Here is a 17,174-nt window from a genome sequence, read left to right on the forward strand (position 1 = left end):
AAAATTTAGCCCCCTGCATATTCCCATCTGCAGGGAATAGCAGGTATAGCTGTCATTCATGGCCATGTGTAAGCAAGCTATCATAATAATAGCTAACGTTACTGAACAATCGCCTTGCACCTAATTGTGTGCTCGGCATTTACATGAGTTTCTTTGTAGAACCCTACCAGTAACATTATAGTTCAGCGTCTTTTATCATTGTCACTTATTATGAACAAGCTTAATGTGTTTATGTCACTAGTACACATTCATAGAGCAAGAGAGTATAGGAATTAAAACTCCAAATTCTGAACCCCTAACTACGTTATTATGCTGTTTTCTAAGAAGCAAAATACTCTAAAACTGCAATAAGAGTTTGAGCCAAGTGGGAGCTGTATCAGCCTCCTGTGAGAATGCTTTATATGAAGGCTTCCCTGAGAAGACTTACTGCATAACTTCACCGGGACACATGCTCTGCTCCACTAAAATATTTTCAAAATTTATATCATTTTCCAGGCCAATTTGGAGTAGTTCCATCAAATATATCTGTTAAGAAATTTGAGAAATTATTATAAATAGGGTAAATAATTTTTCTTGAGGGTAAAGGAAAACATTTTTAAAATCTACATAAATAATAATCCAAAACAGAAGGATTATCTCAGTTTTACTTTGGGAAGATGCCACATGTGTTTTCATGATTACATAGCAGCAGTTATGTAATAAATTATCAGGGGTCTTTTAGAAACCTTTTATTTTAACAATGGTCTCTACCTTAGAGATAACAATCTCAGCTTTTCAATGACACCATTTTTCAAAAGTTACTGGTCAACTTTTTCAATATCTTTTCTAAGACTTATGAGACTCCATAAGTTATTTGAGAATCTGCAGCACTGAGCAGGTATGTGTTCACAATTTCAGAAGAAAAGCTGAGGACAGTGAAGCACTTTGTCATTTTTTAGTACTCGCTGGAGAAAAACACATATAAAAATGGTAATGCAGTGATTTCACCTGAGTCACCAAGGCATGATCTCGTCTCCTTTCTGTTTTTAGGAGCACCAAGCCAATGATTGGGGCAGTAAATATTACAGAGATCACTCATTTCATCCTGCTGGGATTCTCCGATTTCCCCAGAATCATAGCAGTGCTCTTTGTCCTATTCCTGGTGATCTACGTTATGGCTCTGACGTGGAACCTGAGCCTCATTGTTTTAATAAGGATGGATTCCCACCTCCATACACCCATGTATTTCTTCCTCAGTAATCTTTCCTTCATCGATGCCTGCTATGTCAGCTCCACAGTCCCCAAGATGCTCTCCAATTTCTTCCAGGAGCAGCAGACTATCACCTTTGTGGGTTGCGCTGTGCAGTACTTTGTCTTTTCAACGACAGGACTGAGCGAGTCTTGTCTCATGACGGCCATGGCTTATGACCGCTATGCTGCCATCTGCAACCCTCTGCTCTATTCATCCATCATGTCACACAGCCTCTGTGTTCGGATGGTGCTGGGATCCTACATGGCTGGACTTACTGCTTCTTTATGCCAAATTGGTGCTTTGCTTCATCTCCACTTCTGTGGGCCTAATGTCATCAGCCACTTCTTCTGTGACATGCCCCAGCTGTTAATCCTATCCTGCACCAATACTTTCTTTGTACAGGTCATGACTTTTGTATTGACACTGTTCTTTGGGATAGTAAATGTCCTGGTTATCCTGATATCCTATGGCTATATTGCCATCTCCATCATGAAGATCACTTCGGCAAAAGGCAGGTCCAAGGCCTTCAACACCTGCGCTTCTCACCTGACAGCTGTGTCCCTCTTCTATACATCAGGCATGTTTGTCTATCTAAGTTCCAGCTCTGGTGCTTCCTCCAGCTTTGACAGATTTGCATCTGTTTTCTACACCGTGATGATTCCCATGTTGAATCCCTTAATTTACAGCCTGAGGAACAAGGAAATCAAAGATGCTCTGAAGAGGCTGAAGAAGAGAAGGTCCTGCTAAGGTCTCAGATTCTGAGATTTCTGACAAATCTGGCCTATCAGAATCACCTTCACTCACATTGATAAGCACACAAATGGAATTTAGGAAAATTCAAACTGCCTCTTCCTACTGTCTTTGAACAGGGAAGGCTTCATTTGAGGCAGACAACATGCCAATATGAACCAATAGCTGACTCAATGCCACAGAAATACAGTGTCTTTAAGTCCTGAAAATTCATTATTTTCACCCCACCTCAAGGATGGCCTCATCATTTATTAACATATCCACAAGTATTTGTGAAACAGCCAGATGTATAAACTTTTTGCTTCTTTTGGTTTTGAAATTAAAGACTTCTTGAGGTTAGGACTATGCCCCTAGAGAAGAGATGCCTGGCAGAGGCCCTCAGCAGTGCTGAAACATCATCACCTGAATAATTCTGATGTTGCATAATAAATCCATGGTGACAACCACTGATTATTCCATGTTTCCAAATAGGTGGGAATGAACAGACAAAGGGGATCCACCCTTAGAAAGAAAAGAGCTATCCCTTGACCACATTGTGCCTTCTGGGAAGACCAGTCCCTGATAGCTAAGGTTTGTCTAAGGCCTCTCCTGGTATTAATTGTCTACTAAGTTTTTGGTAACTTCCTCACCTCCACCAATTGTAGCCTAAGGAAAGGGGAGGTGATTTGAATTATGAAGAAGGATGGAAACAGGGATTATGGTCCCTCCAGTGCCATTTACTTATTGTGATTATTTAATTTTTTGTATCTAGAGTCCAGTGATGATTTTTGATGAAAGATGATATTTAAAGTCCATGTCATATCCGATAGCAATTTCTAATATTATGGGACTCAGACCTTTCTTTCTCTCCTCCATTAAGTTCAGAAAATTTACCTTGATGGATTGGGTGGCTACTGGATCTAGGAGGAGAATAAGAAGTACATTATTCATAGCTGTCTCAGCCAAGCTCAACTTAGAACATCTAACCAACAGTTAAGTTCAGAGGAGTCACTCACTTGGTCAACCAACTGCAGCAAATCTTTAGGTGACCTGAATATGCATGAGTGACAATAAATGAATAATGTATTCAGCACTGAGTTTCAGTGTTTGTATGCGATAATTAATCAGTATACTTATTAAAAATTAAAACTTTTCTTCTGAACCAGACTACCTGATTTCACACTCAGGCTCTGCTGCTTCCCAGCTCTGTGATGCTGGGCTAGCCCCATAATTTTTCTTTGCCTCAGTTTTCTCATCTGTAAAATGCAGATACCATATATCTGTTTAGGATGACTACCTAAGTTGATGTTTGTCAAAAACTCAGAATAGTGACTCTGGCACATGATAAACACTGTATGTGAGTTGTGTATTATTGTTTATTAACTTAAATGACTTAATTGAGCTAAATTCTTTTTTTATACCAACTACACAGATGAACAAACTTAGGCCAGAGAAATTAAAAAATACAGCGAGTAAGCTGAGAGAGACTTAGCTCAGCCTTGCAGATATCTAAAACCTCTTCTCTTAAGTACCCCTTAGTATATAGGGTGCCAAATTGCTCATTAATATGGGAGAAAGTGTGAATAAAATATAGCAATATTTATGATATGCAGTCATGTTAAAATCAGAAGTGATCTTATTTGAAGAGAAAGAAAAAAGTTAACAGTTCTGAATCAAAGGAACTGGAATAAGAATGTTCATTCAAACTTTAAGGAGAACAGGATGGAAAAATAAGTAGAAATATATTGAGAAGAATAAGAGCAAAATTTGACAGACAGATTGTTAAGAAAATATATAAAAGAATCAGGCTTATGGAATATTTTGCAAGAAAACAGATAACATCCAAATTTAGATAAAGGAGCAAATATGGAAGAAATTTTAAGAGAATGTCTCCATAATGGAAATATAATAAGATAAAAATGAAAGAAATTGGATGATAATTTTCTGGCAAATCATGATAACTTCTGGAAATTTATAAATTTTTTTGGAAAATTATATTGGAATTCATTTTCTGGAAAATAAAAGAAATTGATAATTTTCTAGAAAATCAAGTTATTCCTATCAATTTTTTGATGATAATTTTGACTCAAGAACTAGAAAATAACAAGTGACCAATAACCAGAAGATTAAAAATTGAAGTTATCAAACAACTTTTTGTAAATAGAATATTGGAATAAATGACTTTGTTGGTTTTATGGATGATTCATACAAATTATGTGATAATTTTAGGACATTGAGAATTATTAAAAGTAAACAATGTATTTTTAAATTGGCTTCTTTTATCCAGGAAGATTGCCCTTTCTGATAGAGTATATGTTCAGGAGAAAACTAGAAGTTGTTGGGAAAAAGAGAAAAACCCATCTGGCTAATGAAGTAAGGCCGATCAAAGCTAGAGGTAGATTTCAAAGTCAGAAACTGTGCTCAAGGAGCAGAGCGTAGAGCAATGGACCTCCTCATCCACTCTTTGTGAAAGAAGCATCCAAAGCCCAAGGTTAGCTATATGTGTGGACCTAGGGACAATGGGTAATATTGAATGGCCTGAATAACTCTGCACAGCAGTCTCAAAGGAGAAAAGTAAATTGAACAGAGAGTAAAATGGTGGTTATCAGAAGCTGAGGGGTGATGAGATTTGGATGATGTTAGTCAAAGGACAAAAATTTCAATCAGACAAGAAGAATAAATTCAAAGGGTCTATTGTATCAATACATCATGATGACTACAGTTAATGCAATATAGTGCATGTCTGACCATTGCTAAGAAGAGTACATTTCAAATGTTGTCACCACAGAAAAAATGATAAGAATATGAGGAAAACAATGTTAAACAGCTTGATTTGGCCATTCAACAATGTACACATTGTGGACGTTATCAGTATCAAAATAGAGTCACTTATGTCAAACCCTAACAAGACTGAGTTGGGAGGCTGTGAAGAACGAACCCTCACACACATATGCCTGTGACAAGATTTAGTGCAAGAAATTCCTTTGAACTATGGCATTCTGGAAAACCTGCTTGCACAAGGTTATTTGCTGAAAAATAGCTGCCTCCATCAACAAGCTAAGGCCAACTCCCACCACAAGACCCCTGTAATGACTGGTCTTTGCTTCAGAGAAGCCTCCACAGACTTCTCTTTTGTCTTAGAAAATTTCCCCTGTGTAAGACTTTGTCTCTAACAATAATATTAATAATAAGAAGAAGAATTTCCTCTTTTCCCAACACCCTTGGCTGAGCCTATGGTCCTCCATAGGAAGTGTGCCACAGATATGCAATCCTTTTCTATTTCTGAATAAACTCTTTGTTTTGAAGAGTTGGTCTCTCAGTCACTCAATTTAGGTTGACAGCAGCACATATCAAAACATTATGACTATAACACCAAATCAGTGAAATTGAGGAGCAGCTGGGGGGTAGGAATGAACCACTGAGCAGGTTGTCATTGGTTTAGCTGCTATCAGGGCACTGCCATTGTGAGGGGGCTGCATAGAAGGAATAGCCCACAGGGTCCTAGCACAAGGCCAGTGCTACTGAGCTGGGCAGCCACAAGTGGGAGGAGCTGGGCAGCTCCTGCTCCCAATAGGGAAAGCCACTTTTTCACCAAGGGACTCTGGAAAGTCAAGGTGTGTCTCCTAAGTACTCTGACAAGAACTTCAGGTCCCCAAATCCATAGGGACTGAATGCTAGCAAAGCAACTGAGCCATAATTGAGAGCAAATAAATCAGGCAAATGGCCCCAGGTCTTCACAGAAACTCAATGGTAGCTTCTGTCCTCATTCTTCTCCACAAAGACAACATGAGTGTTTTCTGTCTCCTAATCCCAGAGCACCACATGTAGTCCAGGTAATACATGGCAATATATATTCTTTTCCATTTTTTTCCTTAGATTTTTTGTTTGTTTGCTTTGTTTTATTGTATTTTTATTTTTTCATTTTTACTTCCTTCAATATTAAGTTCAAAGTACAAAACAAGACTCAGGGTAAAGTGTTGGAAAACAATATTTCAGGCAAATGGAAATCAGAAGAAAGGAGGGGTTGCAATCTTATTTTCAGATACAAGTGGATTTAAAGCAACTAAACTTAAGAAAAACAATGATGGTCACTTCATACTGGTCAAGGGAACAATAGAACAAGAAGAAATTTCAGTTCTAAATATTTATTCACCCAACTTAAATGTTCCAAGATACAGACCTTGATTGGTCTGAAAAATATGATATCCTAAAACACCATTGTAGCAGGGGAATTTAACACCCCTCTAAGAGAACTAGACAGAAACTAAACAAAAAAACAAGGAACTTAAATACAACAATAGAACAAATGGGCTTCATAGACATATACATAACATATCATTCCCAAACTAATGAATATACAGTCTTATCATCGGCCCATGGAACATACTCCAAAATAAATCATATCCTAAGGCACAAATCAAACCTCAATGAAATCAAAAGAATTGAAAATTTACCTTGAATCTTTTCAGACCATAAGGTGATAAAGGTGGAATTTGACTCCAACAAAGGTTTTTATCTTCACACAAAGGAATGGAAACTAAACAACCTTATGCTAAATGAAATTTTGATGAAAGAGGAGTAAATTCCTTGGACATAACAAAAATGAAGCCACAAGCTACCAGAACCTGTGGGATAGTAAAAGAATAGTCCTAAGAGGAATTTATTGCATTAGATGCCCACATCTAAAAAAAAGAACGAGAACACATGAACAACCTAATGAATCATCTCAAGGAAATAGAAGAGGAAGGGCAATCTGATCCTAAACCTAGCAGAAGAAAGGAAATAACTGAAATTAAACCAGAAATAAATGAAGTTGCAAACAAAAGAATCATTTAGAAACTTGATGAAAAAAAAGTTCATTCTTCCAAAATATATGCAAGCTCCATAATCCAGTGGCCAGATTAATTAGAAGCAGAAAAGTAAGATCTCTAATAATCTGAATCGGAAATGAAAAAGGGTTAATAACAGATACCACAGAAATACAAGAGATTGTCTCTGACTACTACAATAAACCTTATGCCTAGAAATTGGACCAGGTGGAGGAAATAGACCAATACCACTGGAATCACACTCTCTCCCCAGACTTAACCAGGAGGAAATAGATCTCTTGAACAAACCAATTATCAAGCACTGAAATTGTGAAAAAGCTTCCCAACAAAAAAATGCCCTGGTCCCGATGCTTCACACCAGAATTCTATCAAACCTGCAAAGAAGAAATTGTACCTATATTGCAGAATCTATTCCAAAACATTGAAAATGAAGGAACCTTCCCCCAACACATTCTATGAAGGAAACATCACCCTGATGCCAAAACCAGGAAAGGACTCAATGAAATAGGAGAACTACGGAGACCAATTTCACTAGTGAATATCAATGCAAAAATACTCAATAAAATTGTAGCCATAAGATTACAGCTACACATTAAAAAAAATTATACATCACAATCAACTAGACTTCATCACAGGGATACAAGGCTAGTTTAATATATGAGAATCCATAAATGTAGTTCACTATATCAATAGAAGCAAAAACAAAGACCATATGATCTTCCCAATATAAGCAGAAAAAAGCATTTGACAAAATTCAATATCTGTTTCTAACAAGAACACTTAAGAAAATAGGCATATATGGTATAATTTCTAAACTTATTGAAGCCATCTATGACAAATTCACAGCAAACACCATACTGAATGAAGTAAAACTATAAGCTTTTCCCACTTGGAATTGGAACCATACGAGGATGTATTCTTTCACCACTGCTCTTCAACATAGTGCTGGAAGTTCTAGCTAATGGAATCAAGCAAGAGATGGATATAAAGGGCATTCAAATGGGTGCCAGGAGGGCAAGTCTCACTCTTTGTTTATGATATGATTGTATACATTAAAAAAAACCCAGAGACTCAACCACAAGCCACCTGGAAGTGATCAAGAAATACAGTAAAATCTCAGAACATAAAATCGATGTCCACAAATCAGTAGCCAATAACAGCCAAGTTGAGAAGCAAATCAAATACACAATTCCCTTCACAGTAGCTTCAGAGAAAATGAAATACCTAGGAATACACCTAATGAAAAAGGTAAAGGACCTCTACAAAGAGAATTATGAAACCCTAAGAAAAGAAATAGCAGAAGACATTAACAAATGGAAGAACATACCATGCTTATGGCTATGAAGAATCAACATTGTTAAAATGTCTATACTTCCAAAAACAATCTACAGATTCCATGCAATCCTCATTAAAATACCAACATCATATTTTGAAGAAGTGTAAAAAATAATTCTTCATTTAGTATGAAACCAGAAAAAAATCCCATATAGCCAAGACAATTTTTAGTAATGAAAACAAAGCCAGAGGCATCACCCCACCACACTTAGGTTATATTATAATCAAACCTCAATGAAATCAAAAGAATTTGATTTCAGGGTGATCCAAACATCATGGTATTGGCACAAAAATGAAGACATAGATGTATGGAAGCAAACAGAAAACCAAAATACGAAGTTAGTCCTTTGTCACTGATCTTTGATAAATCAAACAAAAGTATACACTGGGGAAAATATTTTCTATTCAATAAATAGTGCTGGGGGAACTGGATTACCACATGCAAAAGACTGAAACGGACCCACACCTTTCACCACTTACAAAAATTGACTCAAGATGGTTAAAAGATTTAAATATAAGGGATGAAACAATAAAAATCCTAGAAGAAAACATGGGAAAATCTCTTAATTATCTTGGTCTGGGGAAAGAATTTATGAAGATTTCAGTGGCAACTGCAACAAAAACAAAGCTGAAAAGCTTCCTGAAAAGCTAAGGACACACCAAGTTAAGCAAATAGGCATATCTCATATCTCATTTCAGAATGAGAAAGATATTTGCATGCTATGAATCTGGCAAAGGGTTGATAACTAGGATCTAGAGAGAATTCAAATTATTCGACAAAATAGAGCAAATAATCCCATCTATCACTGGGAAGAGACATGAACAGAACCTTCTCTGAAGAACACAGATGAATGGCTAACAAACATATGAAAAAATGCTCATCATTCCTAATCATCAGAAAAATGCAGATCAAAACCACCTTGAGATATCACCTAACCCCAGTGAGAATGGCCTACATCACAAAGTTCCAAAGCTGGCATGGATGTGGAGAGAAGGGAACACTTTTCCACTGCTGGTGAGACTGAAAACTAACACAACTTTTTTGGAAGGAAGCACAAAGCATCAAAGAACTCAAATTAGACATCCCATATGATCCTACAATCCCACTACTAGGCATCTACCCAAAAGAAGAAAAAAAGTTGTTTTATCATAAGGACATATGCACTAGATTATTTATCGCAACTTAATTTACAATCACCAAAATGTGGAAATAACCTAAATATTCATCAACCCAGGAATGAATTAACAAATTGTGGTATACATATTCAGCCATAAAAAGATAGGAGACTTTACATCTTTTGTATTACTCTGGATGGAGTTGAAATGCATTTTTCTTTAGTAAAGTATCAAAGAAGAGAAAAGTAAGTATCCAATGTACTTGATACTAATATGAAGCCCATAGATGATCTAACACATTCCCACACAAGAGAAAAATTCAATTCAATTCAATTCAAGATGGGGAAGGGGGAAGGAAGGAGGAAGAGAGGAAGAGGGAGGGGAGTGGTGTGCTCCACTAAATGCGCACAATGTAAGGATATATGGTGCACCTTCTGGGTGTGGGATACTACAATAGGGACTCTTCCTAACCAATGCAAACATTGTAACCTCATTGTTCGTACCCTCACATTAACCTGAAATTTAAAATAAATTAATAAACAATACCCATTTTACAGTCAAGATATTAAAAAAAAGAAATATGACCGAGGTATGTTCTCAATATTATGAGATCAATAAATAAAATTTTTTTTTAATTTTTAAAAAGAATCCAGGCATCAACAAGCATCAATGCCCCTTATGACCACAGACCCTAAAATAGCATCTCTGACCATAGACGAGGATAATCACAAGCACAAAAACTAAATCAGAAAACCAGGCTCATCAATAGATCTATCATTTCACATACTTGTCCTTTTTTTATGGTGAAAACATTTAAAAATCTCCTCTTTTAGTAACTCTGAAATATACAATGTATTTTTATTTATTATAATCATCATTCTGTTCATTAAGTCACGAAAGCTTATTCCTTCTATATAACTGAAACTTTATACCATTTGGTCAAAGTGTTTCCTTTAAGATTGATTTTACACCCGAATTTTCTTTGGTACATTCTAGATCGCCACTAGGTAGCACTACCGAGCAAGGAGGATATAAGGAATAACTGGATAACTAGATATGTATTCTTCATATTTTTAACTAGCTCAACTCCCTTATGAGAACTGCTCTGTTTATCAAGACTGTATTAGGAGAAGATGTATTAAATAAGTAAAAGAAGTTCAACATCCTGGTCGATTATGCATAGGCAGGGTGTAATTAATAATGAATATGGTTCAGAATGGATGGAAATGTATTCATGATCCTGTGAAAAGACTGGCAAACTTTGAACAAAATGAATTTTATAGTATGTTTCTAAGTATAAAATGCTATTGACAATTAGTATAAATTTAAAGCATACTTCATGAAAGTCCCTGGAGATTTATCAATCTCTTTAAGTACCCATAAGAAGGCTCATGCCCTCAGGATAATCACTGACTAAATCATATTAATTAGTTGTATATTGTACCCTAATAGAGAATTCCATTATGGCATGGCTAATTACTATAATAAGCTAACTATCAGTCTATTAACAGGTAGTTTCAACTTTTCCTTCAAACTTATCCAAAGGTGCAGGCTATAAACTGGAAGTTAGAAAATTCAGTCTTTAGGAGGAAACATCAGAAGAATTATAACCTCAGTAAAGGCTATATCAGGATTCTTGGCTGTTAGTGAGGCTGCAAAGAATCAACTCATAGGTCAGGCTTCCTTCCAAGTATAACCCAGCATTGCCACCAAGAGCTGACCATCAAATAGATTGTGTCAGGAAACTGAATCATTATTTACAAAACACCGCGTTCCAAAATAAGACACTTTGTGAAAGCCTGCAGCTAACCAATGGAACAAGAATTAACTGTGCAAGCCTAAAAGGAACCAGTGAGGTACATTTAATGATTATTTTAAAAAAACATCTTTTCGGGGCACTCATAGCTCAAGTTAGGGCATTGGCCACATGTACTAGGGCTGGTGGGTTCAAACCCAGCCCTGGCCTGCTAAACAAACAAACAACAAAAAAAAAACCACATCTTTTAGTTCTTCTTTATTTTTCACTAACTCTTATTGTGGCTGACAATCCTTGAGAAAACCAGAATAGATACTATTTTTCTTAAATTTCAGATTAGGGGTATACATTTTGTTTATATACTTTGTTTTTGTACAGATTGAGTCAAATTTATAAGTGTACCCCTCACCCAGATAGTGTGCACTGTACCCAACAGATAGGAAGTTACCTGACTTGAAGCTATCCTATAAGGCTACAGTAACCAAAAACAGCATGGTACTGGCACAAAAACAGACGCATAGACCTATGGATCAGAAGAGAGAATCCAGAGATGAAATCGTCTTCATATTCTTCTGATTTTTGACAAAACAAACACTGGGGGAAAGAATCCCTATTCGGTAAAAGGTGCTGCGAAAACTGGATAGCCACATGTAAAAGACTGAAAGAGGACACACCCCTGTCACCACTCACAAACATTAACTCACAGTGGATAAAAGATTTAAACCTAAGATAAGAAACTACAAGAATTCTAGAAGCAAAAGTTGGAAAACTCTTATGGAGTAGACACTACTTGAATGGTATGTTGCCCCTGCTGATCACTCAGAATTCAGGAAAAAATATTTTCTTGGAAACCTTAATATAGCTCATCAACTGTGGCAGCTTGTATTTTCCTACAATAGCTCCCATCCCACATGTTCTTTGCCAAAGTTATCACACCATCCTTTCCCTAAAATCTGGGCACAGTCATGACTGCTTTTACCCACAGAGTATGGTAAAAGCAATGCCGCATGAATTCTGACACTAGGTTATAAAAAGACAGTGTCTAATCTGCTTTTTGTGCTGTTAACATACTCTTTATTGAGACATTATATTTTATTCTCTATGTAAATTCAGATCATTTTTATATCCTCCTTGGTTTTCTTGTTGTTGTTGTTGTTGTTGTTTTTTCTTGGAGACAGAGTCTCACTCAGTCACCCTGGGGTTGGGTGCCATGATGTCATAGCTCACAGCAACCTCAAACTCTTGGGCCCAATGATCCTCTTGCCTCAGCCTTCCAAATAGTTGGGACTACAGGGACCTGCCACAACTCCTGGCTATTTTTTTTCTTGCTCAAGCTGGTCTCAAATTCCTGATCTCAAGCAATCTGCCCACCTCAGCTTCCCTGAGTACTAGGATTACAGATGTGAGCCACCATCAAGCCCAGCCTTCCCCTCGGTTCTTCTTAATGTGCACCCTCCACTTTCCTGAACATATAGAATTTATCTATATTAACTGTTTTAATGTTTTGTCCACTAATTCTTCAATTCCATTCACATTTCTCTTCAATTCAACATAGACTAGAAAATCTCTCCAGGTACAAGCTAGGACAATCATAGAGCCCACTTCATTTCTTTTCTTCCTCTTATGGATTGCTATCCCATGTGGTCTGTTGTCCAATGTCTAAAAACCATTGTTTCATCTATTTTGTCCAACATGATATTTTACAACAAGAGAGTAAATCTGGTCTTTGTTTCCTCATAATGACCAAAAATGGAGACTCCCTTCCTCTTTATAACCAGCACAGATTTTCTGGTAAATATCATTATTATCTTTGCACATGTCTATAAATCTTCAGTCTACATTAGACTTTAAAGAGAGAAGAGGACTCAATTCTTTTGCATTTGGTTGCACCAGTCACGGAATGGTTTAAGAGGATAAGGACACTTAGGAAGTATTGATTGAGTGATTGAAGAACTGCTCTGAAGTTCTTGATCTTGCATCAATAGATACTTTTGGAATTTAGCTTCCATTCAATTTTGGCACATGTATTTTACTAAGGTAATGTGCAAGCATATTGTAAAGTTGTCTAATTAAGCAAGTTCAACAAGGATAAAGTATTTCAATTGATTCCATTTGTTATCAATCACTTACTCTGATAGAGAATGACATTTGTAATATGGGTGGATATTTTATTAGAAATGTAGTGTACCTACTAATGAGTTAGTGCATGCAAATTAACACATGTTGGTTGGTCTGTATCCCCAACAGAGGCAGCTGCTTGAAGGGTGACGTTCTACAGCAGACATTTGGCAGGGGAGACTGAGCTGCACCATGCTCAGACACTTGCTGTACCTCTCTTTCAAAACTTTATTGTTACTGAAAAATGACAAAGAATAATTTTACATATAGTTAGAATACAATATAATATTTTAATCTCTGTACATGTTGTAGAAAATTTCAATAAAGCAAATGGACATATCCATTATTCAACTTATTTTTTGTGGTAAAGTATATGCTTTTGTCCGGTTTATTTCAAACAGTAAATGGTCTTTCTATTGGATTATTGACATTTCACTGACTATCGTGTAAGGAAAAATAAAACTTTTTTGGATGGAAAATGTAGGACCATGGTGTCATGAAATGAATTCTGTTTAAATAGACAACTAATAGTTCTCCTCCCACTTTTAGATTGCTGGCTGTTGATCTATGTTGATAATTGTAGTTAGGGATATGGCTTCCACTATAAAAGAAAGGTATAGTCTTTAATTTATTTGTAAAGTTTAGTACTTTTATGTAGGAATGTCTTTCTTTTTCATCACAGAGGGAAAGTCCTTAGAAACTTTTATTACAAAGATTCACTTTAACATGATATTTCTGCCAAATAAAGTTATGTATTTTCTTGTCAATTGTCACTTTTTTTAAGAATCTCATTTTATCCTTACTTACTAAATACATATTTTTATGTATTTGTATGTATTTTTATGTATTTGTACGTAACCTTTGAAAAAACTACAAGTCAATTAACTCAAATGACCTAGTGTTATATCTAATATTAAATCAAGAGGAAATTTCATAAATTTTGAATTATTTTATTTCTTTGCTATATCAGTAAAAAACAATGTATTTAATATTTAATGACACAGGCTACTAATAACAGAAAAATGACATAGAATCATCTTTTATTTGGGCTTCCATTCTCTTTTTTTTTTTTTTTATTGAACGGTAACTATGTACATTAATGCACTTCTAGGGTACAGTGTGGGGTTTTCACATGCAATCTGAAATACTTCCATCAACTGGTCAACACAGCCTTCATGTCATTCTCTCAGTTATTGCTTTAAAACATTCACATTCTACTCTTAGAAAGATTCACCTGTACCCCTATAAAGTAAACCTCAGAAGTAATCCCTCCAAACTCCCTCCCTCCACCCATTCCCCCCTCCCCTCTCCCTCCCCCTCCCCATATTCTTAGGCTATTTGGTTATAGCTTTCATATAAAAAGGTTTAAATTAGTTTCATAATAGGGGTGTGTACATTGGATATTTTTTCCTCCATTCTTGTGATACTTTGCTCAGAAGAACATTCTCCAGCTCCATCCATGTGAACATGAAGGATGTAAAGTCTCCATCCTTCTTTATGGCTGCATAGTATTCCATGGTGTACATATACCACAATTTGTTGATCCATTCGTGGATCGATGGGCACTTGGGCTTCTTCCATGACCTGGCAATTATGAATTGGGCTGCAATAAACATTCTGATACAAATATCTTTGTTGTAATGCGATTTTTGGGGGCTTCCATTTTCAATGCCATAGAGATGTACAAAAATCCAAATGGACTTATTCTGAAACACCTGAAAAAAGTATGAAGCCACAAATGTAAATATATATATTTCCATGGAACACAATCCAGTTTGGGCATGTGGCATCTGAAAAACATACTCCACATGTGACTTTGAAGGGCATTCCCATTTAGAAACTACTGAGAGATTAAAACCCTTTTTTAAAAAATATGGAGACTAAGTCTGAGAGGCCAAGTCATCCCTAGCCACTGGCAGAGAAAGACAGAATTCAGATCTATGGCTCCTTGTGTTGTATTCTTCATTACCCCAAACTCTTGGATATCTTGTACTTTGAATATTGTAGTTGAGTAACAAGATAGCAATTTATGCAAAGCATATCTCCAAAATGTAATCTCACAATTGCATAACATTGAGAGAATTTTAAAAAATGTAAATCAAATATGTGTCCTGACTGTTTGAATGCAATTGCCTATTGGAGTTATAGCCATTGGCTCACATAAAGGATATGTTGGCATTTTGGTTAAAATAGATGTATCTTTTTCCTGTTCATATTCAAAGACAGTAGATGCTCTACTGTTCTTTAAGGATGGCTCTGAATTTGTACAAATAATAACCTAAAAAACTAAACTAAATAAAACTATATCTACTAAAACAAGTTTTGGATTAAAAAATAGTTTTACAGTAATACTTGAGATATTTCTTAAGAAATGATAGAAAACTAATACACTGAGTGAAATGAGTGTCTAGTAAGTTTGTCAAAGAATAACAAAATAAATGTATAAGTGAGAGAAAAAGAAAAGAACTGAAATAGGAATCCATAGTTGATCTTCAGAACAATTATGAGGACAGTGACACCTGACTAGGTTATCCAAGGGCTCCCAGTGGGCAGTACAGCTGCTTCCCCTACAGGCCATCTAGTGGAAGTTCTGGCTTTCTTTCTACTCCTAGGTGATGTTTCTTGTAACAGTTCCAATTATAACACTCCCCCACTTATCCTTTATGGCATTAATCTAGAATCCCAAGGCCTCTTACTATGTGCCTTGCTATTATCCAACTTTGAATCACTCTTAAAATTAGTGTTGTTGACTTTTATTTCTGAATTGGATGGACAATGCTGCTGTTACTACCCATTCCTGGGAGCCCATATTCATCCTTCAAGTGCCTTTTAGTAGTGGTTTGTGTGGCTGAATGTTCGACCAGGAAGGCAGGGACATATTCACAGATAGGATGCTGGGTCCTCTCCTGCTTTGGTATTGAGGAGGTTTGATAATGCTGGCTGTAGAGAATGACCAACAACTTCTCTGTCAGTCCTGTTACTTCCACAAGGGGTTTATTATACTGAATACATATCTCTCTGCCTAATGTTTCATGCTCCTCAGAGCAAGGAATATCCTCCTCTAAAAGCTAACCTTTTCCTGGAATGTCAATCTCCAACTTCTTCCTGGCTCATTAGGAACTTGTTCCTATAGCACTCTTGTTCTTCTCAGATGTCTCATACCAGTACCCCATAGACAAGTTTTGTTAGAGTAACATTTTTTTTTTTTTGGTTTGGTTGTTTTATTTTAGGCTATGTTTGGTGGAGGCAAGGGTATGACCAAAAGCTCCGATGATTAGCACCGAGAGAGGCCTTAGACAATTCTTTTTGTTTCTGTTTGTTGTTTGTTTCCCAGAGTTGACTATACATTAATTATTGTATTTTGAATACAAACTCATTTTTCTAGCACATAATGGTTAATCCTTAGCTATCTCAGATTGCTCTTCCCAGGGGGCACAATCAGGCCAAAGTATAACATTTTTTTTATTTCCAGTGGCATATCCCCTCTGTCTGTTCAGAACCACACAGAATAATCAGTGGTCACCACTGTGTATTCATTACACTGCATCAGAATATTAGAGAGATGATGTTTCTGGACTCCTGAAGGTCTTTTCCATGCTTCTCTTCCATGGGGGCAGAATCCTCACATTCTCCTATCTTTCATCACAGAAGCCAAAAACAAGCAAAAAGTTTCTAAACTGTGCTGTTTCACAAACACTTGTGAATATGTTAATAAATGATGTGGCCACCACTGATGTGTGACAGAAATAATAAGCCCTCACAACTTAAAATTACTGTGTTTCTGTACCCTTGGGTCAGCCGTTGATTCATATTGGCATACTGTCTTCATCAAATCAATCATTCCTTGTACATGATGCATGAATTTTGTTAAATTTAGTCCTGGGGTGGCGCCTGTGGCTCAAGGAGTAGGGCACTGGCCCCATATACCGGAGGTGGCAGGTTCAAACCCAGCCCCGGCCAAAAACTGCAAAAAAAAAAAAAATTTAGTCCTGGACTTATCAATGTAGGTGAAGGTGATTCTGACAGGCCAGATCTATCAGAAATCTCAGAATCTGAGACC

At 36.5% G+C, this 17,174-nt stretch overlaps 1 protein-coding gene across 1 annotated transcript; it reads left to right on the plus strand.

Annotated features, from left to right (window-relative positions):
- Positions 1-1,002: 1,002 nt before the first annotated feature.
- On the plus strand, positions 1,003-2,025 carry LOC100959819 (olfactory receptor 5AN1). The gene has a single exon (XM_003801367.2). It carries the CDS (start codon positions 1,043-1,045, stop codon positions 1,976-1,978), a length of 936 nt encoding a protein of 311 aa, XP_003801415.1. The 5' UTR covers positions 1,003-1,042; the 3' UTR covers positions 1,979-2,025.
- The last annotated feature ends 15,149 nt before the right edge of the window (positions 2,026-17,174 follow it).

Source organism: Otolemur garnettii, unplaced genomic scaffold (genome assembly GCF_000181295.1).
Source record: "Otolemur garnettii isolate 467f Iridium unplaced genomic scaffold, OtoGar3 scaffold00209, whole genome shotgun sequence".
NCBI classification, from domain to species: domain Eukaryota; kingdom Metazoa; phylum Chordata; class Mammalia; order Primates; family Galagidae; genus Otolemur; species Otolemur garnettii.

Excerpts from the sequence above, each read along its gene's own strand:
- LOC100959819 (XM_003801367.2), top strand. The coding sequence starts at position 1,043 with ATGATTGGGGCAGTAAATATTACAGAGATCACTCATTTCATCCTGCTG.